The 24,263-nt window shown below is 43.1% G+C and overlaps 1 protein-coding gene across 1 annotated transcript in view; it reads left to right on the top strand.

Moving 5' to 3' along the window:
- The window catches only part of LOC126272474 (venom dipeptidyl peptidase 4-like), a 274,930-nt gene that overhangs the window by 107,141 nt on the left and 143,526 nt on the right, over nucleotides 1-24,263 (top strand). Inside the window, exon 5 of the mRNA XM_049975353.1 lies at nucleotides 8,383-8,435. Within this exon, the coding sequence (XP_049831310.1) occupies nucleotides 8,383-8,435 (53 nt within the window). The remainder of the gene's footprint in view (nucleotides 1-8,382; nucleotides 8,436-24,263) is intronic.

Here is a 24,263-nt window from a genome sequence, read left to right as displayed (position 1 = left end):
CCAACTGAGGCGCCAGGTGGAAATGGCATGGCAAGCCGTTCCACAGGACTACATCCAGCATCTCTACGATCGTCTCCATGGGAGAATAGCAGCCTGCATTGCTGCGAAAGTTGGATATACACTGTACTAGTGCCGACATTGTGCATGCTCTGTTGTCTGTGTCTATGTGCCTGTGGTTCTGTCAGTGTGATCATGTGATGTATCTGACCCCAGGAATGTGTCAATAAAGTTTCCCCTTCCTGGGACAATGAATTCACGGTGTTCTTATTTCAATTTCCAGGAGTGTATATCTTCAACGAGTCAGGAATTTTAATAGCAGCTTCACAATATACCTATTTATTTATGAAATTCGTCATATATAGTCCATCACAATTTGGGAGGAACATTGATGTCCATACGCAAAACTCTGAAAGAAGAAAAAGTCCTTTAGCACCCACTAGTAAAGCTGTCAGTTGTTCAGAAAGATGTTCAGTATTATTCAACAAAAATTTTATCGTTTACTCACTAACATAAAGTGTCCAACTGGCTCCAAAACGGGTTTTAAATGTGACATAAATTAATTTGCTCTGGCAACTCCTTCTATTCCGTAGATGACTTCTTATTTAAAAACTGATAACCTATTGTATTTGTTTATCCTGCAAACTGGTTCGTTAGATATGATTTTGATAAAAAAACGTTGCAGTGATCTATGGAATGTATAAGTAAATAACTACCTGACCTGTGGTGCAGCGTTACAGAGATGCAACAGCAGTTGAAGGGGTGATCTACGTACTCTAACGGAGGTCCCTTATCGAAACAACAATAGCGCTCATATCTTGTGACGTCAATTTTATAATTGGTGACATCATTGAAGAAGTAACTGCTATATGAATTACTCTAGAACGCACATAATATAGAATTTTTGAACATTTCGACAAATATTCAAAATGAATGAAGCCTAAGATTCGAGTGCCTTTCTCACAAACAGTTTTAATCTGTGTGGCAGTTTCACTTCTACAAGAGTTTTGCATCTGAATTCGTGTATAAATTTACAATTTCAACCAGATACGAGAAAATGAGACACAATACCAGAAAGAAACAGACTTATCCAGCAGTAAGTTGGATTTTTAAATTATGGGATTTTATCTAAAAATAGGAATGAATAGCAGATTAATTTCAGTAACAATGTTGGCTTATTAGAATATGAAGATTTTACTGACTTGCACTAAAGGGACAATTATTTAAGAAAGGTACGTTAGGAAACAGCAAAAGATGTTGCAGGAACAAAGAGAACAAAAGGAAATAAATTCTCAAATGGAAAAGGCAGCCGTTATAGAGTTAGCGAGAATTCCAATGAAACGGTAGTGGAACATGAAACAGTATAACAAATGCAACAAAGATATTTGTAAATGTCTTTGAGGGGATGTGACAAAATTTGGTAAGAGGAGCAGCATAAGTACGAGGACGACGAATGAGAAGCTTATGTTATACAGGGTGATTCAAAAAAACGTTTACAAATTGACATGGTACAACGGGCGTACGGCAAGGATCACTAGTCACTTAGAACCGGGGTCGCAAACGTCACGAGTAGGCGTTGTTATACAAACAAGGGCGGAGCGCACAAAGGCCGTCACCATTCATGCCGTGGTAACGTTACGTGTAAAATGGCTAGCTACACTTACCGCGAAATGGCTGAGATGCATTTGATTTACGGCGCGACCAACTGCTCTGGGTCCCGCGGTTCTAGGCGCGCAGTCCGGAACCGTGCGACTGTTACGGTCGCAGGTTCGAATCCTGCCTCGGGCATGGATGTGTGTGATGTCCTTAGGTTAGTTAGGTTTAAGTAGTTCTAAGTTCTAGGGGACTGATGACCACAGCAGTTGAGTCCCATAGTGCTCAGAGCCATTTGAACCATTTTTGAACCAACTGAAGGCATGCGATTGTGTCGCGCAAAATATCCCGAGAGAAAGGTGCATTGCCACACATTGTTCGCCACCCCGCATCGCCGATTGTGTGAAATCGGCTCGTTCCGGGTGCACTAGCTGGATGCTGGTCGCCAGAAGAAAGCGTTCTCGAAAGGGTGCAGCGTACACTGTCAATAATTAACGAGATGTATTCCGCGCCACTGATGTCTCCCCAATCCTCCCTCTGTACACGATGAACAGTCTGCGGGTCCACTTCCTTATACCTCCATGGTCCATGCCTTACCTCGGCCACGGCTTTGACTGGACCTGTCGCAAGGCCCAAAAGGCTCAGTTCCACTTAAGGCGCTCCGCCAGCAATTTCTCTCTCTTCTCAGCGAGTCTGAGGGCTCAGAAATAATCTACACAGATGGATCAATGGTCGACGGTCGACGGTCTTGTTGGCTACGCTTACGCTCACGTTGGACATACTGAACAGCACTCCTTGCCGGACAGCTGCAGTGTTTTCACTGCAGAGTTGGTAGCCATCTGTTGCGCCCTTGAGCATATTCGCTACTGCCCCCCCCCCCCCTTTTACGTCTTCGTCCCTGTTACTTTGCATTTTGTTTTCCTTGTCGTTCTTTCTTTTCCCTACGTGTGTTCTTCTCGCCTTGTCTTTTAGGCTGGCGATTTTACTATGTTGGAGAGTGGTTGGCTCATCCTTTTTTATACTCGTGATGAGCCTGCCCAAGCCATCTGCTATGTTATTTTACTGCTTTCCTCTACCTTTCCTTGTAGTGTATGTCTCCCCGTTTGTTTCGCTTCTTTCGTTTCCTCTTCGTGTGGTACCCCGTTAGTTTTCCCCCTTTTACTTACCCCAACTCCTCTGCTTTTAATTGTTTTACCTTTAGACTTGTTTGCTTGAGGAAAAAGGGACTGATGACACTGTAGCTTGATCACTTTATACCCCAAACCAACCAACTCAATCCAACAACGCGCTGAGTCATGGAACTGAGACACTACAACAAGCCCATGGGATGTGCACAGCGGTTTCTGCAACAATTCTCTGCAGACTGAAGCTTCACTGCAGCGTTACCGGTGAAGTGGCCACTCGCTTTCTCACTGGAGGGTGTGATGAACGTTCACAACCTGCATATGTAAGTGGATGTGAAACCACATGCTCCACTAATGCATGCCTCACGACGCAAATTTATCCGTAACATGTGCGCTGGGATAGTTGTAGACTGATTAATTGGGCCGTACATTGTCCCAGGCAGACTTGATAGTCGTTCGTGACTCGCATTTCTGCGGGAGATTCTTCCGGTCATGCTGAATGCCGTAGCCATGCCTGTTCGTCGCCGCATTCGGTTTCAGCATGACGGAGCCCAGGCGCATTTCAGAAGACAAGTGAGAGCACATCTGCAGCCAACCTTTTCCGGCCGCTGTATCGGTCGCGGTGGGTCAGTCACATGACCATCAAGATCACACGACCTGTGTCCAATCGATTGTTTTGCTATGGGGCTATCTCAAGGGCCTTGTGTATGAAACGCCTGTGACATCGCCGGAGGACCTAGTGGACAGGATTGTTGCGGTAGCAGCATGTCTTCGAGATACACCTGTTGTCATTGAGAGGGTGGGCCATTCAATGCGGACTGGATCAGGCATGTCTCGATGCATCTGGCAAAACTTTGAGCATCTCCTGCAGCAGGCGTCCATTTGCAGCATGTGACTAAATAAATGCAACGCAATTTAGTAGCCCCAGATGGTCTTTGCGACCATCGATTCCCATATGATTACTGATCCTTGTTGTATGCCCCATGTGCTATGTCAGTCTATAAACGTTTCTTTGAATCACCCTATACAGGGTGTTTCAGAAAGGTACTACGAAACTTTCAAGAAACATTCCTCACACACAAGTAAAGAAAAGATGTTACGTGGACATGTGTCCGGAAACGCTTAATTTCCATGTTAGAGATCATTTTAGTTTCGTCAATATGTACTGTACTTCCTCGATTCACCGCCAGTTGGCACAATTGAAGGAAGGTAATGTTGAATCCGCACGCAATTGTGCAATCACGTCATCAACACAGATTTTCTGTGACCGTTTGGGCAGACATTGTTGGTGATGTCTTGATAGGGCCCCATGTTCTTCCACCTACACTCAATGGAGCACGTAATCATGATTTCATACGGGGTACTCTAGCTGTGCTGCTAGAACATGTGCCTTTACAAGTACGGAACAACATGTGGTTCATGCACGATGGAGCACCTACGCATTTCAGTCGAAGTGTTCGTACGCTTCTCAACAACAGATTCGGTGACCGATGGATTCGTAGAGGCGGACCAATTCCATGGCCTCCACGCTCTCCTGACCTCAACCCTCTTGACTTTCATTTATGGGGGCATTTGAAAGCTCTTGTCTACTCAACCCCGGTACCAAATGTAGAGACTCTTTGTGCTCGTATTGTGGACGCCTGTGATACAATACGCTATTCTCCAGGGCTGCATCAGCGCATCAGGGATTCCATGCGACGGAGGGTGGATGCATGTATCCTCGCTGACGGAGGACATTTTGAACATTTCTTGTAACAAAGTGTTTGAAGTCACGCTGGTACGTTCTGTTGCTGTGTGTTTCCTTCCACGATTAATGTGATTTGAAGAGAACTAATAAAATGAGCTCTAACATGGAAAGTGAGCGTTTCCGGACACATGTCCACATAACATATTTCCTTTCTTTGTGTGTGAGGAATGTTTCCTGAAAAGTTTGGCCGTACCTTTTTGTAACACCCTGTATAGACCTTATTTAATGAATAGTAAATAACGAGCCAGAGAAAACTGTGTCTGTATCCCAGGACTTCGTTAAATGTTTGTACAATTGAAGAACTGTATCACAAAAACATCTACACAATAAAAAAAAAACAATGGCGTTCCATATGTAGTTCCAGGTAAACTGTACGAAGATATTCGAGCTATTATGTTGGTAAATGTGCATGGAGGTACTTCAGTTGAAATGGTTAAAGCTGGAGTGTAGCTTTCAGTGATCGAAAACACACATGTACTAGGCAGGTAATACTCTGTCTGTACTAGTGTTTTAGCTCCACCCTCAAGAGAGCAGTAATGTTGTTCATCAAGGCGGTATCTTGTAGCACTTCGTTTCGGAAACGAGTGCAAAAGAGCAGCTGCCGTCATCTATTTGGAAAGTTTTTGCTGAAATATCAAAATAAATCGCAAATTACATATACAATTAGAAATTGGCAGAACAGTTAGTCACTCCACAAAACACTCCCCCATTTCTAATATCGTCAAAAAAAGCGCGACATTGATAGTACATCTTTTTGAGTAAACACTAATGTTGCGAAGAAGGACGGGAAAGTTGCCGAGGAAGTCTCAAGCCAGTAAAAAGGGCGCCAATTATGGTCGTTTGGCTGAAGAATATTGTACAGTTCCAAGAGCTTGGCACCGAAGGCCCTTAACCTAATTTGCCTCCGCTGTCTTCGTCACTATTTGATAACGTTTTCCCAACTGTAGTGGATGCTCAGCTTTGTCTTAAGACTGCAAAAGAGTCAGAGGTGGTTCTTTCAAGCTGTGAGGTGTCTGTTGAGCATTTAGCATACCTCTGACATGCTACAGAACCTATCCCTAGTGGCATACAGTGATATATAACTCTCCATAAGATACTGCAATTAAAAAAAAAAACAAAAAACGGAGCCTTACAACGGATAACGTCTTGTCTAATTAAATTACAGGGGTGGCCTAATTAAATATGAAATGTGCGTCCCACATCTCACATAAATCAGCATCCATGAAACTATGGAAAGAAACTAACAACCTGAATTATTGCCAAAACAAATGAAAAGTGTTTTATAGACTGAAACAGGAACGCAAATAATTCTCAAGGGAACAAGGGTTTGCAGACAGATAGTCTTGGCTTAAATGGGTGGATACATGACAGAAATTATATGAAAATGTGTTCACAAATATGACTAGTGATTGCAGAATAAGTTACGGAGCTAAAGTAAAGCCCCAGAAAAGTACGTACAACCACCAATATTTTTACCCAAGTGCATAGTGGGTGCGACTGGATGGCTGTAAATGTTACAACAGAAGAGTGCAACCTTGATGCAAGATGAATGACTTCACACTCGCCTCGTCTCGGTCGATACAGATATGGCCCATGCTTACTGGTTTACGAGAGCAGAGGATGGCTGCAGTTATGTCTGAGAATTCTGAGTTTAGCCCTGGCATCTTAGTTCAGCCCTAAGACGAAGCGTACTGCACTCGATGATGCCTGTGGCACGAGTTGTTTCAATGACGCCCCTGGACCATGTGCTTTACTACTCTCTTGTACAAAACTTAGACGGTTCTTCGAGCATCGGAATTTCATTGGCCAATCGCAACACGCTCTGCGAATACCGACCAATGATACTGTGACAAACATACTAACAAATTCCCTAATCTTGCCCATTCTGTGGTGGCTAACCAACGCAGTACATTTATCCCTTGGAGTGGGGTAGAAGGCAGAAAATGTCCCCCACTATATCACAGATTTCTTGTTACAGCCAATGAGAAAATATATACATACCACGGACGTGAGCTCTTCCCCGCTATCAAAATAATTGTTATGATCCAATTAGGGATGTGCTTATCAAAGTGTGAAAAAATTTCCAACTGGCTTCTTTTGGGTCTAACAGCTGGGTCCCACACTTGCAGTATCGTGTTTTCTCCTGTCCGTCGGATCTTATCTTTGCTATAAGGCAATTCTTGCACTTTGCATTCAGTGAAACTCTATGACAGGCCGGGCTGCTCTCTCTTGTCGGCCCCAGTTCATTCGGCCGGCAAACTGTTCTTCACAGTGTGTACCTGGCTGAGGCTTTGTCTTCAGCAGTTCCCCCGAACCTTTCACCTTTCGACACCCAGCTAAAAGCTCCAGGCTGCAGCACATTGCAAGACGCTGTTACCGTACCAAAAGGACAGAGATAAATAGAATTGCTATCATTGGTATTTGTAACTATTGCTTTCAGCTTTCATGCAGTGTTAAAGATTTTATTTGATTTACTAGTCGGATCTGTATATTGGGTTATTGAATATGACATGTCACAGTCAGAGAACATAAAAAGGAGTATGGGTAAGTTGAGGTTAGATACAGTGGGAATTAGCAAATTGTGGTGGCAAGAAGAACAGGTCGCTTGGTTAGGACAGTACAGGTTTATCAACAAAAAATCAGATAGGTGTGACGCAGGGGTAGGCCTAATAATGAACAAGAAAATAGGAACACGCATACACTACTATGAGCAGCAAAGTGGGCGCATTATCGTAGCCAAAATGGACATGAAAACCGACACCTGTCACAGCAGTGCAAGTTTGTATACCAACTAGATGCGCAGATGGTGAAGTGATTGAAAGAAAGTATGACGAGATAAAGGAAATTGACATTGTTAGAGGAGATATATTTAATTGTGATGGGTGACTGCCATCCAGCAGTAGGACAAGGAAGAGATGGAGAAATAATAGTAAAACATGGACTGGAGGAAAAGAATGAAAGGAGAAGCCTTCTGGTAGAATATATCACAGGTCATAATCTGATCATCGCTACACTTGGTTTAAGAATCAGAAAGATTGTTGCAGACCTGGCAGAGATCTGTGGCCACTGGAAGGTTGCAGATAATGGTAAGACGGAGATTCAGAAACAGCATTTTAAACTTTAAGAGATTACCAGGGCAGACGTGCAAGTTGGACAAACTAAAACTGAATGCAAGAGAAAGGAATTGAATAAAATGAAAATGGGCAGCTTTGAGTGATGACGTAGGGAAGGCAGCAAAAGATGAGATAGGTAACAAGACAAGGACTATTATAAATCCTCAGGAGATATTGAATTTGACTGACAAAAGGGGAAAGTATAAAAATGCTGCAAATGAGGAACGTGAATAAGAGCCCGCATCTCGTGGTCGTGGGGTAGCGTTCTCCCTTCCCACGCCCGGGTTTCCGGGTTCGATTCCCGGTGGGGTCAGGGATTTTCTCTGCCTCGTGATGACTGGGTGTTGTGTGCTGTCCTTAGGTTAGTTAGGATTAAGTAGTTCTAAGTTCTAGGGGACTGATGACCATAGATGTTACGTCCCATAGTGCTCAGAGCCATTTTTTTCGTGAATAAGACGTCTAAAAAATGAGTGACGCAAAGTGCCAAAGAGCGAAGTAGGAATGGCTACACGAGAATTGCAAGGATATAGAAGCCAAGACAAAACATATACAATTCACAAAAGAAGGATGGCGCATGACGTGTGGCTAAAGAAAATTTCTACATTGGAGACGACTTACGATGGACAGGTTTCTTGACAACAAAGTTTAACTTCAATACACTTGATGAGATGAGTATCTCAATAGGTATGAGAATTTTTTAGCAAATAACCATTCAGTAAAACTGTTAGTGTGTGACTCATTTTCATTTGAGTACTCTTAATAATTATTTTTCAAAAATCCTATTAACACAGACTTCCTTCTCTTTCAGATATTCCAGCATGCAGGCAGTGCGCGTTATTTGGCCTACACAATGTCCAAAAAGTAAGTGGCATCGATATAACCATTTAAAGAACATAGGAAGCTACCACTTTTTTTTTCATCAAAAGGGAATGGCAACATGCGACAGTCGAAGTTGCATGAAGCCGAGAATTAATTCATTTACACATTTTCTCAACTGTAAAGTTATGTGGCTCTTGTGAGGAAACCCATAGTACGAGGTGCTTTCAAGTTCTAAGGCCTCCGATTTTTTTTCTAGTTAACTACTGACCCGAAATCGATGAAACTGGCGTTACTTCTCGACGTAATCGTCCTGCAGACATACACATTTCTCACAATGCTGACGCCATGATTCCATGGCAGCGGCGAAGGCTGCTTTAGGAGTCTGTTTTGACCACTGGAAAATCGCTGAGGCAATATCAGCACGGCTGGTGAATGTGCGGCCACGGATAGTGTCTTTCATTGTTGGAAAAAGCCAAAAGTCACTAGGAGCCAGGTCAGGTCAGTAGGGAGCATGAGGAATCACTTCAAAGGTGATATCACTAAGAAACTATTGCGTAACGTTAGCTCGATGTGTGGGTGCGTTGTCTTGGTGAGACAGCACACGCGCAGCCCTTCCCGGACGTCTTCGTTGCAATGCAGGAAGGAATTTTCGTTGGATGAACCTGTTACCGTAGTGCCCTTTGGAACGCAATGGGTAAGGATTACGCCCTCGCTGTCCTAGAACATGGACACCATAATTTTTTCAGCACTGACGGTTACCCGAAATTTTTTTGGTGGCGGTGAATCTGTGTGCTTCCATTGAGCTGACTGGCTCTTTGTTTCTGGATTGAAAAATGGCACCCACGTCTCATCCATTGTCACAACCGACGGAAAGAAAGTCCCATTCATGCTGTCGTTGTGCGTCAACATTGCTTGGCAACATACCACACGGGCAGCCATGTGGTCGTCCGTCAGCATTCGTGGCACCCACCTGCATGACACTTTTCGCATTTTCAGGTCGTCATGCAGGACTGTGTGCACAGAACGCACAGAAATGCCAACTCTGGAGGCGATCTGTTCAACAGTCATTCGGCGATCCCCCAAAACAATTCTCTCCACTTTCTCGATCATGTCGTCAGACCGGCTTGTGCAAGCCTGAGGTCGTTTCGGTTTGTTGTCACACGATGTTCTGCCTTCATTAAAATGTCGCACCCACGAACGCACTTTCGACACATCCATAACTCCATCACCACATGTTTCCTTCAACTGTCGATGAATTTCAATTGGTTTCACACCACACAAATTCACAAAACGAATGATTGCACACTGTTCAAGTAAGGTAAACAAATTGAACAGGAGGGTGGAAACACTACGACCCTGTCTAATACGCATTTTAATTCGAGAACTTCGTTCTTGGTCGTCCACTCTTAGTATTCCCTCTTGGCTCTTGTACATGTTGTGTATTACCAGTCTCTCCTTATAGCTTACCCCTATTTTTCTCAGAATTTCGAACATCTCAAACAATTTTACAATGTCGGACGCTTTTTCCTTGTCAGCAGATCCTATGAATGTGTCTTGATTTTTCTTTAGTCTTGCTTCAATTATCAACTAGAGGTGGGCAAAACTGTTCTTTTCAGAGATCGGTTCAGAACTGTTCACTCCCTGAAATGAACTAACTCTTTTTCATGACTCACCACTCATTCACAATAGAAAATAGATGGAAGGCACATTGCCCTTTAAACTTGATTTATTCCAGTACTATACCTGTATTTTGATCTTATTTGATCCTATTTTGAAGTAACACAGATAATGAGTAAGAATTTTGTATTGTTTATTGAAATTTCCACGATATGACAAAGTTTTTGATTATTGATTTATTTTGCACTATTGTGGTTTTTTTGGGTGATCAGAAATGTTGTAACTTGAGGTTTACATTAACAATATATTTGGCTATAATGTATTAAAAATTCATTAACCTCGTACAAATACATCGCAAGCCATATATTTTCAAAGTGAACGTTTCCTTCCGAAAACGCCTAAAATCGCAAAATCCGTGCCAAAATGAGTAAAAAAATATATAAATTTGACTGTAAGACTAAAGTGCTGCATATAGCCTTACGCAGAATAAAACAAGGAAAATATTGGTGTATCACATTTTGCGATACGGTTATCGGTTCGCTCGTAATTAAAGTGTAAATTCGAGTGTCCATAATAAAAATCCTATAATAAGAGAAGTCGTCAGGAACCTAATCTGATCAGTTTAAACAAACAAAAATAAAATAAAAACAAATAATGTATACATAACATAATAGTGTAATATACATAGCGGTATTACTATGCAGAACAATATTCAGTAGAGACGAACTCCAATGCAGAGGTGCTGAGTCAAGCAGGTCGAGCCGCGAGCTGTATTACTGCGTGAGCTAGGACCGCAGAGACCAGAGTGACACCTGAGTTGCTTTGCTCAACGCTCTGGCTGCAGTCGAGAATGGTGGGATGGGATGAGCGTTGAGCGGGCGAGTTTCGACGGTGGGGGGAGCAGTGAACGGCCACCAGTCACCCGCTCCGAGACAAATCGTCCGTTCTCTTGCGAGCAGGTTGTTGCAAGTAGTTCTTATGTCCTCCGCTAGGAGGCGCTCTGTCGTGTTGCTCGCATCAACTGCCCAGAGGGCAGGACGTGCGACTGAAACGATCGCTGATGGAGTGCGATGCAAGTTAAGCTGCGCCAGACACTGCACGCGGCAGAGGAAGCACATGAGACGGCACGGCATATGTGAAACACAAAATCCAATGGGGCACTGCACAATGCAGGCAGTAAAGGTAGAAGCAAGGCAGAGGCCGGCGCTGGCTGTGTTGTGTGGCGTGCAGTGTGCTCTGACCAGCAGAGGCCCCGCTAATATGTTCCATCTCTCTCTCTCTCTCTCTCTCTCTCTCTCTCTCTCTCTCTCTCTCTGTTGTGGGAAACGTTTGGAGCTACCGTTCTTTTTTTCTGAATCACTGATTGTTCATCCCTTTGAAAGATTCAACTGTATGAATCAGTTCAGGAGCGGATCCCCAATCTCTATTATCAATCACTACATCAGAATTGCTACGCTGGTACCTTTACCTTTTCTAAATCAAGCTGATCAACATCTATCACATCCTCAGTTATCTTTTCCATACTTCTGTATGTTATTCTTGCCAACAACTTGGATGCATGAGCTATTAAGCTGATTGTGTGATAATTCTCACATGTGTCAGCTCTTGCAGTCTTCAGAAAGTCAGATGGTATGTTGCCAGACTCATACACTCTACACAGCAACTTGAATAATGTAGTCGTTTTGTTGCCAGTTCTCCCAATGATTTTAGAAATTGTGATGGAATGTTATCTATCCATTTCGCCTTATTTGGTCACAAGTCCTCCAAATCTCTTTTAAATTCTGATTCTAATACTGGATCCCCTAAATCAACTCCTGTTTATTCTTCTATCACATCAGACAAGTCTTCCCCCTCATAGAGACCTTCAACGTACTCTTTCCACCTATCTGCTCTCTCCTCTGCATTTCACAGTGGAGTTCCCATTGCACTCTATGCTGAGTCAGTTGTTCCGACAATCATTTGTTTTTCGATTTCTTCACATTTTTCACGCAGTCATTTCGTCTTAGCTTTCCTGCATTTCCTGCTTATTTCATTCCTCACTGACATGTATTTCTGTATTCCTGAATTTCCCAGAATGTTTTTGTACTTCCGTCTTTCATCGATCAACTGAAATATTTCTTCTCTTACCCATTGTTTCTTCACAGTTATCATCTTTGTACCTATATTTTTCTTTCCAACTTCCGTGATTGCCCTTTTTTTTAGACGTTCCATTCCTCTTCAAGTGTACTGCCTACAGAGCTATTCTATGCCCTGCCCTTCTATTCGCTGGTCGGTGTGGCCGAGCGGTTCTAGGCTCTTCACCCTGGCACAACACTCTAACTTACCTCTTGTATATATACTTGGTGATCAAAAAGTCAGTATAAATTTGAAAACTGAAGAAATCATGGAATAATGTAGATAGAGAGGTACAAATTGACACACATGCTTGGAATGATATTGGGTTTTATTAGAATCAAAAAATACAAACGTTCAAAAAATGTCCCACAGATGGTGCTTCATCTGATCAGAATAGCAATAGTTAGCATAACAAAATAAGACAAAGCAAAGATGACATTCTTTACAGGAAATGCTCAATATGTCCACCATCGTTCCTCAATAATAGCTGTAGTCGAGGAATAATGTTGTGAAAATCACTACAGCACGTCCGGAGTTATGGTGAGGCATTGGCGTCGGATGTTGTCTTTCAGCATCCCTAGAGATGTCGGTCGATCACGATACATTTGCGACTTCAGGTATCCCCACTGCCAATAATCGCACGGACTGAGGTCTGGGGACCTGGGAGGCCAAGCATGACGAAAGTGGTCGCTCTGCACACTATCATCACCAAACGATGCTCGCAATGATCTTTCACGTGTCTAGCAATATGCAGTATTTTTTCTTTTCTTTTTTGTTCTAATAAATCCCCATGTCATTCCAAGCATGTGTGTCAATTTTTACCTTTCTATCTACATTATTCCGTGGTTTATTAAGTTTTCAAATTTATACTGACTTTTTGATCACCCGGTATATATCCTTTGACTTTAATAGTTACATAGGCAGTTTCGCATTGCAGATGACTCCTGTTAGCGACCTCCACTTTTGTCACCTACTTTCTAGGCGGTTTCTAATGTCTTTATATGTGGAAGCTGTGGATGTCACTTGACGGATTGGAACTGGTGGCGGTTATTGAGAAGAGAACTACTGGCCAGTCTTGAGAAGTTCCAATACATATCCTCCGTTTTGGTCCTATTTAGTTTACGTCAACTACGTTCCAGCGCCGTGCACCGAGAATTAGTCAGTCTTGAATATCTGTCAGGGATTCCGCTATTAGAACGTCGTCGTCAAAGGGGTTGCCTGCCTTCAGGCGCTAGAGCAGCCGCGACACATTACTCAGCCGAATGGCTGTCGACGAATCTGACAGGCCCATTTTTAACGTGCTCAGCGAAGGTGCGAGAATGGCACCTATGGTGCTACTGAACTGGGGGGAAGGAGGTCTTAGAGGACACTTTACCATGTTATTTACGCATGTGTCAACATCGCACCCCTCCGTGAACCAGGAGGGCTGAAAAAGAAAATAAAAAATGGCTATGAGCACTATGGGACTCAACTTCTGAGGTCGTTAGTCCCCTAGAACTTAGAACTAGTTAAACCTAACTAAGCTAAGGACATCACACACATCCATGCCTGAGGCAGGATTCGAATCTGCGACCATAGCGGTAGCGCAGTTCCAGACTGCAACGCCTAGAACTGCACGGACACTTCGGCCGGCGGCTGAAAAAGAATAAATGTTGCTGTAAAAGTAAGATAATTGGTAAATCATCGAATTAACTGGTGAAACCTAAGATTTGCCACCGCAGTGTGGCAAAAGTCCGAAATTTCTCATTATATGCATAGATTTCGAACTTTTAGCAAGAGACATTGGTAAATCTCAGGATTTAACAATGCAAACTGGCAAAAGCTGGATCGAAGGCTGCCGCCTCCGTCGTACAGGTTCAGACAAGTTTAATTGTTGCCAATTTCGTGTTCAGATAAGTTTCTTTGTTGCCAGTTACGAGTTCTCAGTCCGCTCACTGCTGTGTAGTTTCAGTCAGTGTCGAGCATCATGCGTACGTTCCTCTTTGTGACTCGTTTTAGTTGTGTTTCTTCTTCAGCGTTGCACCAGAATGAGTGATGTTATGCGTAACAGATTTTGCCTCTTAAGTGAATCAATAAATAAGAAGGAGGATAACAATTTTTTTGTAACTGCTGAGCAACATAATATTCTGTTAAGTGAGGTGAAAAATACATAGATCGTTTCCAATAAAAAATATGTTCATTACAGACGTTTGATGTTCTCAACAGCGGACGTGAAGAGAAACTCATAACACTGGTGCCTGCTGGAAAAGAAGAAATTAATGGTTCAAATGGCTCTGAGCACTATGGGACTCAACTGCTGTGGTCATTAGTCCCCTAGAACTTGGAACTACTTAAACCTAACTAACCTAAGGACATCACACACATCCATGCCCGAGGCAGGATTCGAACCTGCGACCGTAGCAGTCGCACTGTTCCAGACTGCGCGCCTGGAAGAAATTAGTTATTACGTTCGTTTTGATAAACTGTTTAACGTACTACATGAGACCCACATTGCTATAGGTCATGGCGGCCGAACATGGATGGTTGTGGAACTGAATCGCAAGTACAAGAATGTGACTGTTGAACCAATCGTTACTTATATGAGATTATGTGAACCATGTCACAAAAAGCATACACAGTGAAACGAATTCAAGATGTCAAATTGATGTAATGGACATGGAGGCAAACCCAGACAATAATTCGAAGTCCATACTTGTATACCAAGATCGTTTGACAAAAGTGTTATCCTCCACACACTAACTTGGAAAAGGGCTGATGAAGTAGCATATCATGGACATTTTTACCACCTTTGGTGCTTCAAGTATCCTTCATTCTGATAATGGTAAAGATTTTTGTCACCAAGTCATTCAAAGTTTATGTGGGTTGTGGAATGATATAAAGATAGCCCACGGGAAGCCGAGGCACATTTAGTTTCAGGGGTCAGTGGAAAGACCAAATCAAGATATCGAAAATATGTTATCAACTTGGATGGAAACAAATGAAACTTCAAAATGGTCTGAAGGGCTTATGTTTGTGCAAGCAACGAAAAATAGGGCTTTATCATGTAGACGTCAGATATTCACCATATGAAGCCATGGTTGGGGTTCCAATGAAAATGGGCATTGCGACCTAAATTGTTCCATGTGATTCAATAAAACATATAAACACTGAAGAAGACTTGGAAACAATGTTAAACTCCACTTCCACTGACTCAGAGGAAAATTGAAAATGACGGCCAAGGAATTGACCGCAGTGAATCAAGTACTGTAACAGAAGGAATGGAGGTAGAAAGTGCGGTTGCAGCAGGTGAGCAAGCACCAGAGACACAGGATTTGACGATTAACAACGAGACACCGGCACCAGCTGATGGTTGTGACGAGACACTGACAACTTCCAACAGTGTTAATAAAGTAAAAGGGATCCGAGAAGCTGCCAAAGAAGATCTTCAGTTGCAGACTAAGAAAATGAAAGCAGCCTCATGCAACAAAATTCCAAAACCTCCACGGAATGTGAGAATTAAAGTACCGGATGTAGACAGGTCAAAAATTGATGCAAAATTTATAATAGCAGTACTGATAAATATTCAGGATGATGAATTTTATCAACTTGGTACCAAAGCTGGTGAACTGAAGTCATTGTGCACTAAGAACCAAATTATATTGTGCATGGAAAATTTTATCAACGTCGAAGAAGTAGCAAGAGAGGAAATTAGTCTACGGGAAGTGGTTGCCAAACAATCTTTTGTTGCAGGAGAAGAGTTCAAAAGCGCAAATGCTTAAAAAGTGTTCAACTAAAAAACGCTTGTCTAAATCGTCTTCCATATTATGTGTTGTGTTGGAAGAAGTGCCAACACCGTGTTACTAGTGGAGGCCGAAATGCACGCGTTTTAGGTCACGCAGGCTGGCGTGAGGAGGGAAGAACTATACTGACGTGAGGTCTGGAACATGACAAGGAGTTAGAATTCAGAAAGCGGACGTAATTGGTTTGATACTTAACTTTAATCCATTAAAGATGAACGTCGCTCTTGACGGTACATGATTCACAAAATTATCTGTTCAGAATACATTCGTAGTAACTGAATATGGCGCCTTGCTAGGTCATAGCAAATGACGTAGCTGAAGGCTATGCTAAACTGTCGTCTCTGCAAATCAGAGCGTATGTAGTCAGTGAACTATCGCTAGCAAAGTCGGCTGTACAACTGGGGCGAGTGCTAGGGAGTCTCTCTAGACTAGACCTGCCGTGTGGCGGCGCTTGGTCTGCAATCACTGATAGTGGCGACACGCGGGTCCGACGTATACTAACGGACCGCGGCCGATTTCAGGCTACCACCTAGCAAGTGTGGTGTCTGGCGGTGACGCCACATTATGTAATTGCAAATGCTACAGCAGTCAACCTTGATTATAACAAAAAATTAACGTTCACAAGGTAACATTTTTTACTTCACTACTGTGGACTATTGCTCATTATAATCAGATTGGAATGGAAGACTGTTTAGAATACATAAATTTGCAATAAATACAAACTATTTCAAGAAATTGATAAGCTGTTTTTTTAATGAATACGGTTTTAGCAGTTGGTATGGGTGCATCCTAAGATTTACCTACATCTCTAAGTAAACGTTCGGAATCTATGGTGCATAAAATAAGAAATTTCGGACTTTTACCTCACCGTGATCGTAAGTCTCAGGTTTCTCCAGTTAATTCTAGGATTTACCAATCATCTTACTTTTACAGTAACATAAACACTCTTTGCTGCTTCGGATCACGTTCGACTGTCGTCGACTGTTTCTGAACGGTCAATAGTCGGTCCACCTTGTATACCAGAGCAAAACTGGTGGTCGCACTACAATGCAAAGGGGTAGGATCACGTTCAAAGTCTTTGCAGCCTCGCGAAGTCTTTAGAGTAAGGCTAAATAGTCTGCGGGCTGTCAGCAGAGCCGAAGGTTGTCAACAACGCCGTCCAGTTGCTCAACGAACTGTGAACTGTCGTCTTTAATCGCGAAATGTGTGGGAATCGCCGCCCCAAGAGTGGAGTGCTCTTACTGGCGCCCTTTATGTTACCTCATGAGAGCTTTAAGTGTCAACTCTGAGCAGCACTGTGTCTGAACGTTTTCCTCGACCAACACATAAGAAAAACCCTTTAATTCATCGCTGAATGCCGCAATTCTGACTACCGTCGTAGAGGCGTCAAAAAAAGGGGAGAAATATAAGTAAGAATGCGTGTGACGACGTCCCATTTGTGTGACACATCCACTATGATGTCGGGCAGAATTGAGGTGCAATTTTGTGCCAATGTGACATCATTAACACACCTTAAACCTCATATGAATTTCTTTGTTCTGGCCTCATATATGCGAAAATCAGACGAACGGAAGCTCGAGATTACGGAGAAAAGGTTGCTACTCTGGGCTGGAGAAAAAGAGATAGTGTAAGACGTTGTGGTCTCCTGGCCTTAATTGCTTACATATTCTGCCCTCACAATCATATTCCGCACGTCAAGACGCTTCATTCGAACCCAAACACGATAAGATAAAGCGAATGTTGTATGAATTCATGTAAACGCAAATAAGTAATAAATCGCAATTGCGCACCGTTGTGGAAATACTCGAGTCTGGCGTACACACATACATTCCAGACACGACGGTCACAGGAGCTTTTAGTTCGAGAGATGCAATCGCACACCAGGACGAGAGTCCCAACCCATCTACGTCGGCTGGTTGACGCCCATGGAGCGCACAGCAAATTCCACTACATTGTGTGGGAGTGGCCAGCCTATACATTCTTTACACATAGCACGCAGTTTCCGAGATTTTCACAGCGAGACAGCAAACGCCAAACGCCAATACTACAGGTTTCCGGATTGGTCGCCTTAAACGAAACGTAATTCTGCCGTTTTAGAAGAGCAATGCTGACTGGCAGACGATATTTCTGACGCCTTGAGCTGAAGGAGTAATGGAACAGACCGAAAGATATACTCCTTCACGTCTGGCGTGGAGAGGCGCTGTTCTGTTGTCGCTCTTGGAGCGGGGAACAAGCCTCTCCTCAGTACTTCACTGGGAGAGCACCTCTGTCGAGAGCGAATCGAAGTGCGACTCTCTATATTGAGTCCTTGCGATTAAGCGTTGTTCACTGTGTTGGCCGACACACTTATTGTGCGGTGTGAACGGACAGAGTTATAGTTAAACGCCTGCGAGCGAATTTTTGATTGGAATTGCGGTGGATGGTTATCTGACCAGTGTACCACGCCAGTAGTTAGACTAGGAGCAAATAGGAATCCTTGACTTCATCAAGGCGTAGGGAGAGTTTGATTGGCGAAGGTCAATCCAGATAGAACGAGAGCTATCTTATTTGTCAGCAGCGAGCGGCGCAGACAGCAGTCATTGCAGTTATTGCGAGCCCCTTATTTCCTCCACAACAGTACACTTCACTGCATTTCACACACCACAGCCTCGACCGTACCTAGCAACATTCTAAAGGATAATTATTCAAGTCGAGTAGGCACGCCTCTCAGCCCTTCTGGGAAGTCAGTAACAATCTTACACTTTGTATAGAAAATTCATTAGCGAATCCTATCCTTGAGAGGTAACATCACATTACGAAAAGAACCAGGATATAACTTGTTCAATTCATAACAAAAAGTGCCATTGTGATTTCTCAGAATTTTTGCAAAATAAATAATAACTTTCGTTAGTTTCATATTTTTCTTACACTAACTAGCACTACTCCAGTACCCAAGTATCCCACTAGTTATTTAAGAAATTTTGTGTCATTTCCTTACAGCGGACGACTCCAGAAGATATTTATTGCTGAAAGTTCTTCAAGCATTTCTCTTTAGAACGTTAGGAGCGTCTGTCTGACTTCTGTAGTAGTGTGGGGGTGGAAATTGCATCTTGCAGGAGCCACAGGGTAAAGGGTACATCTCAGATTAATCCATTGCACAGAATAACAGAATCTCAGATCAACCCCACACTCACAATAGAAATGACATCAGAGCCTCGTTGGAAACATAGCGGCAAAGCTTCAAGAGAATCAGCTACACTGGTACGGGCACGTTATGCTCCGTGAACCAAACTGTTGCAAGAACGGTACTTGATGTAAAAGAACAGAAACATGGGTTAGGACTATAATGGTGACCTGAAAACGATGGGAAGTGACACATATACGTTCAGAATGGGTGACATTCTGGGAACGTCGTGCCAGCCGCATTTCCACCTGCCAGGTGATTCCCAGTCAAAAACTTCTGTTGTGTACATAGTTCCGCATAGTCAGTGCACACACAACTTTCCCACTAGAGCGCTAAGCACAACAGCGCAGGCATGGCGCTCGTCTGTCTCTACACTACATGATGGCGCTGCCATAGAGATGGACCAAATTCTGCTTTCGCCGATCCGCGTATTAACATGTAATGCAGACATTGAGATTGCTGCTAACGTATAACCTTTTCTCCTTGCGGATCACACTCGCGCAGTGATACCTGAACGCGTGAGGTATTATAACAAATGTACAGACCTCCGATTAGTCAGTCTGCATTTGTCTGCACTAGTCTGTATGAGTTCTGCATTAGTCTGTACCAGTCTATAGTTAAGTTTCAGTTTGCGCCTAATAGGATTACGATATTCCTGTACATAGGCATGAAGAGAAATGTATAGACACTTTTCTCAAGTATCAGAGATATATGTGAGAATAAGATTAATGTACCCATACCAAAGGAACTTCAAATTGTCAATTGTAAATAGCATCCAGAACCAAGTTAAGTAATTTTTATGCTTGTTATTATTTTAATAAATGTGTGTGAAAATTAATCAAGTTCTGTTTAAAGTTGGTCACTGTCAATCTGCTACTCTAAGCGTGCAAGTGGCATGTCTATCGTCTGACCTAACCGCAGAAGATAAACACGCCACGATAAGACCATGAGACATATTGCCGACACTGTTCTACTTAGAGCGACAAGTCAAATAATCTGATGGTGTGTGTACTGTAGGTCTTACAGTACGCATACCACAACTTCTTTGGTCACCGATGATCTTACGTTCTCAACAAATGCCCATACCAAATTAATACTTTTCTTGCAATTCTGCCGATCATTGTCTCATTTTCCCTCATTCATGCTCTTGCTTTATCATCAGTTTTCTTTTCAGTTCTTCAAATTCTAGTGCTCCTTCGAAAATAAGCCACTTCCACAGCTATTAGTTTTCTTTTGAAGTCAGTTCTGATCTGTAACACATGACACTACCGCTACTGGAGCCACTCTTTTCTCATTGTTATTATAAAACTTCTTGTCCCACCAATAAGAATTCATACACCATATTACTTTTCTGCTTTATTGTGTTCTGTATTATTTTAATTTCTGTACTACTAAATCCATTCTGGTCAAATACGTCCCTAAGTAGCTAAATTTATCTACCTATCTCATAACTGCTTCATCATTTATGTGAACTTCAAACCTAGCGCCACTATTCACTAGCAGATATCCGGTTTTTGTTAGACTTATCTATGCTCTCCGTTTGTCATATTCCTGGTATTAACGTATGAACTCAAGATCAAATTCATGTTGTGCTAAAATGACTTGATCATCAGCAAAACTGAACGAAAACAACTATATAGCATTAACAGTTATTCCTGATCCTGCACAGCTGTTCTTCCATCTTCAGGGAGCCATTTCTACGTATAAATTCAGGGTGACACACTGATCCCTTGTCTCAGCAACCTTCTTACATTAATAGGTTCTGATAGTTTTGATCCTCACTAAATCTGTACCATATTATCGCTGTACATTTAATTAACAATCTGTAAGAAATGATCATACATACGAGGGTCGGTCAAAAAGTAATGCCTCCCATTTTTTTTCTACTTAAAAAAATTAAGTTAAGTGAAAAATTTGAATTTGGCGCCATTCCTCAAACCTTATTCTGCAATCCACTGCAGTAGTAACTTTCTGTGTCAACAGGTGGCAGCACAGCAGAAGTTTGTAAGATGGCCGACATCGGTGTTCATTTGAGACAGCGTTGTGTGATTGAATTCTTGAATGCAGAAGGTGAAACGCCCATACGCATTCATGAAAGACTGAAGAAGGTGTATGGTGTTGTGACAGTTAATGTCAGCACTGTTAGACGATGGGTTCGTCGTTGTAAGGAAGCTGAAGGGCAAACGCCGTTGACTGACGAAAAGCGGAGCGGCAGGCCGGTGAGTGCAGTGACTCCACACAACATTCAGCAAGTTGATGACATCATTCGTGGTGACCGTCGGGTGACTGCAGATGAAGTGTGTCGCATTATTTCTCTTAGTAAAGGCAGTGTGATCACGATTATTGAACAATTATGGTACTCAAAAGTTTGTGCACGGTGGGTTCCAAGAATGTTAACCGATCAGAATAAAGAGGCAAGGAAAACAATAGCCTCCCAACACTTGCAGCGCTTCCGTTTGGAGGGAGATGAGTTTCTGAAAAAAATTGTGACCGGGGACGAAACATGGGTGCATTTTTTTGAACCCGAATCAAAGAGGCAGTCAATGGAGTGGCGTCACACAAGCTCGCCGAGGAAGAAAAAATTCAAAACTGTGCGATCGGCAGGGAAAGTTATGGCAACAGTTTTCTGGGATGCAGAGGGTGTGATTCTGGTTGATTTTTTGGAGCAGGGATGCACAATAAATTCTGTTCAATACGTCACAACCCTCAAAAAACTTAAAGCACGTCTTCAGCGAGTTCGCCCAACAAAATGAATGGCAGATGTTCTTCTTTTGCATGACAATGCAAGACCACACACCAGTCGTCACACCTCTGACGAGATTGTCAAAATTGGATGGGTAGTTTTGCCTCATCCCCCATACAGCCCTGACCTGGCACCATCAGACTTCCATCTGTTCGGGCCACTAAAAGAAGCTCATCGTGGGATTCATTTTGAAGATGAGGAGGCCGTCAAAACATCCGTGCGTCAATGGCTTAGGAAGCAGAGCTGTGATTTTTACCGTGCTGGGATACATGCCCTTGTTCAAAGATGGACCAAAACTGTACAGATGGGCGGAGATTACATTGAAAAATGACAAAATGATCCTCAATGTTGTGGTTTTCAACCTATGTAATTGCATTTAAATTACCTGGCAATTAAACGTAGAAAAAAAATAGGAGGCATTACTTTTTGACTGACCCTCGTATATATTTTTTTCAAAGCTTCCCAGAGTTTTCCTCTGGGTGCTGTACCAATGCTGATGCTAAATTTACAAAGGCAATGCGTAACTCCTTCCCTCCTGCTACAGACTTCTCTGTGATCTGTTGTAAAATAAAGACGTTTTCTGTACAGGATCTGTTCCGTTTGGTTTCCCTCAATAAGGTGATCAGCTTTCTCCCTTATTTTGTTATACACTATTTAGCCGAATAAGCGGGTCACCGAGAATCACTTTAATGTCTATGCAGCAATTGTTGTCTCTTCTAGTCCCCTACTTGAAAACGGAAACTATATATAATCTTTTACACTGTGACGGAATTTCAGTCTGTTGACAACAGTTTTTCATAAGGTTCATCATTCTTTTCTTCAAGTAATGTCCTCCACCTTTCTATAGTTCCACAGGAATATTTGAAGGACCAGAAGATTTGGCGATTTTCATTTCAGCGAATGCGCTGTCCACAACCTCTATCGTAATGGTCATATTTCGAATAATTTCTTCAGCCTCACCTCCTCCTCTTGAGCACACTGGATTCTGTCTTCAATTAGGCTATCCGTATAATGCGTTATTCATTCCCTTGAAAGATTGAAGTTGTGTACTGCTTTGTTTACTGGTGTTGTCTTCATACCATTAAACTGTCCTCCGCACTTCTGTAATTTGTGACCCAACTATTAAATTATCTGTTTCAGTGCATTTCTGATGCCACACATTGTTACACTACTGGCCATTAAAATTGCTGCACGACGAGAACGACGTGCTACAAACACGAAATTTAACCGACAGGAAGAAGATGCTGTGATAGAAAAATGATTAGCTTTTCATAGCATTCACACAAGGTTGGCGCCGGTGGCAACACCTACAATTGTTGACATGAGGAAAGTTTCCAACCGATTTCTCATACACAAACAGCAGTTGACCGGCGTTGCCTGGTGAAACGTTGTTGTGATGCCTCGTGTAAGGAGGAGAAATGCGTGCCATCACGTTTCCGACTTTGATAAAGCTCGGATTGTAACCTATCGCGATTGCCGTTTTTTCGTAACGCGACATGGTTGCTCGCGGTCGTCGAGATCCAATGACTGTTAGCAGAATATGGAATCGGCTGGTTCAGGGGGGTAATACGGAACGCCGTGCTGGATCCCAATGGCGTCGTATGACTAGCAGTCGAGGCGACAGGCATCTTATCCGCTTGGCTGTAACGGATCGTGCAGCCACGTCTCGATCCCTGAGTCAACAGCTGGGGACGTTTGGAAGACAACAACCATCTGCACGATCAGTTTGGCGACGTTTGCAGCAGCATGGAGTATCAGCTCGGAGACCATGTCTGCGGTTCCCCTTGACGCTGCATCACAGACAGGAGCACCTGCAATGATGTACTCAACGACGAACCTGGGTGCACGAATGGCAAAACGTCATTTTTTCGGATGAATCCAGGTTCTCTTTACAGCATCGTGATGGTGGCATCCGCGTTTGGCGACATCGTGGTGAACGCACATTGGAAGCGTGTATTCGTCATCGTCATACTGGCGTATCCCCCACCGTGATGGTATGGGGTGCCATTGGTTACACGGCTCGGTCACCTCTTGTACGCATTGACGGCACTCTGAACAGTGGAAGTTACATTGCAGATGTGTTACGACCCGTGGCTCTACCCTTCATTCGTCCCTGCGAAACCCTACATTTGAGCAGGATAATGCACGACCGCATGTTGCAGGTCCTGTACGGGCCTTTCTGGATGCAGAAAATGTTCGACTGTTGCCCTGGCCAGCACATTCTCCAGGTCTCTCACCAATTGAAAACGTCTGGTCAATGGTGGCCGAGCAACTGGTTCGTCACAATACGCCAGTCACTACTCCTGATGAACTGTGGTATCGTGTTGAAGCTGCATGGACAGCTGTACCTGTACACAACATCCAAGCTCTGTTTGACTCAATGCCCAGGGGTATCAAGGCCGTTATTACAGCCAGAGGTGGTTGTTCTGGGTACTGATTTCTCAGGATTTATG

The sequence above is a fragment of the Schistocerca gregaria genome, chromosome 5, assembly GCF_023897955.1.
Source record: "Schistocerca gregaria isolate iqSchGreg1 chromosome 5, iqSchGreg1.2, whole genome shotgun sequence".
NCBI lineage: Eukaryota > Metazoa > Arthropoda > Insecta > Orthoptera > Acrididae > Schistocerca > Schistocerca gregaria.
Note: the sequence above shows the minus strand (reverse complement) of the source record. Positions and strands in the feature narration are given on the sequence as shown.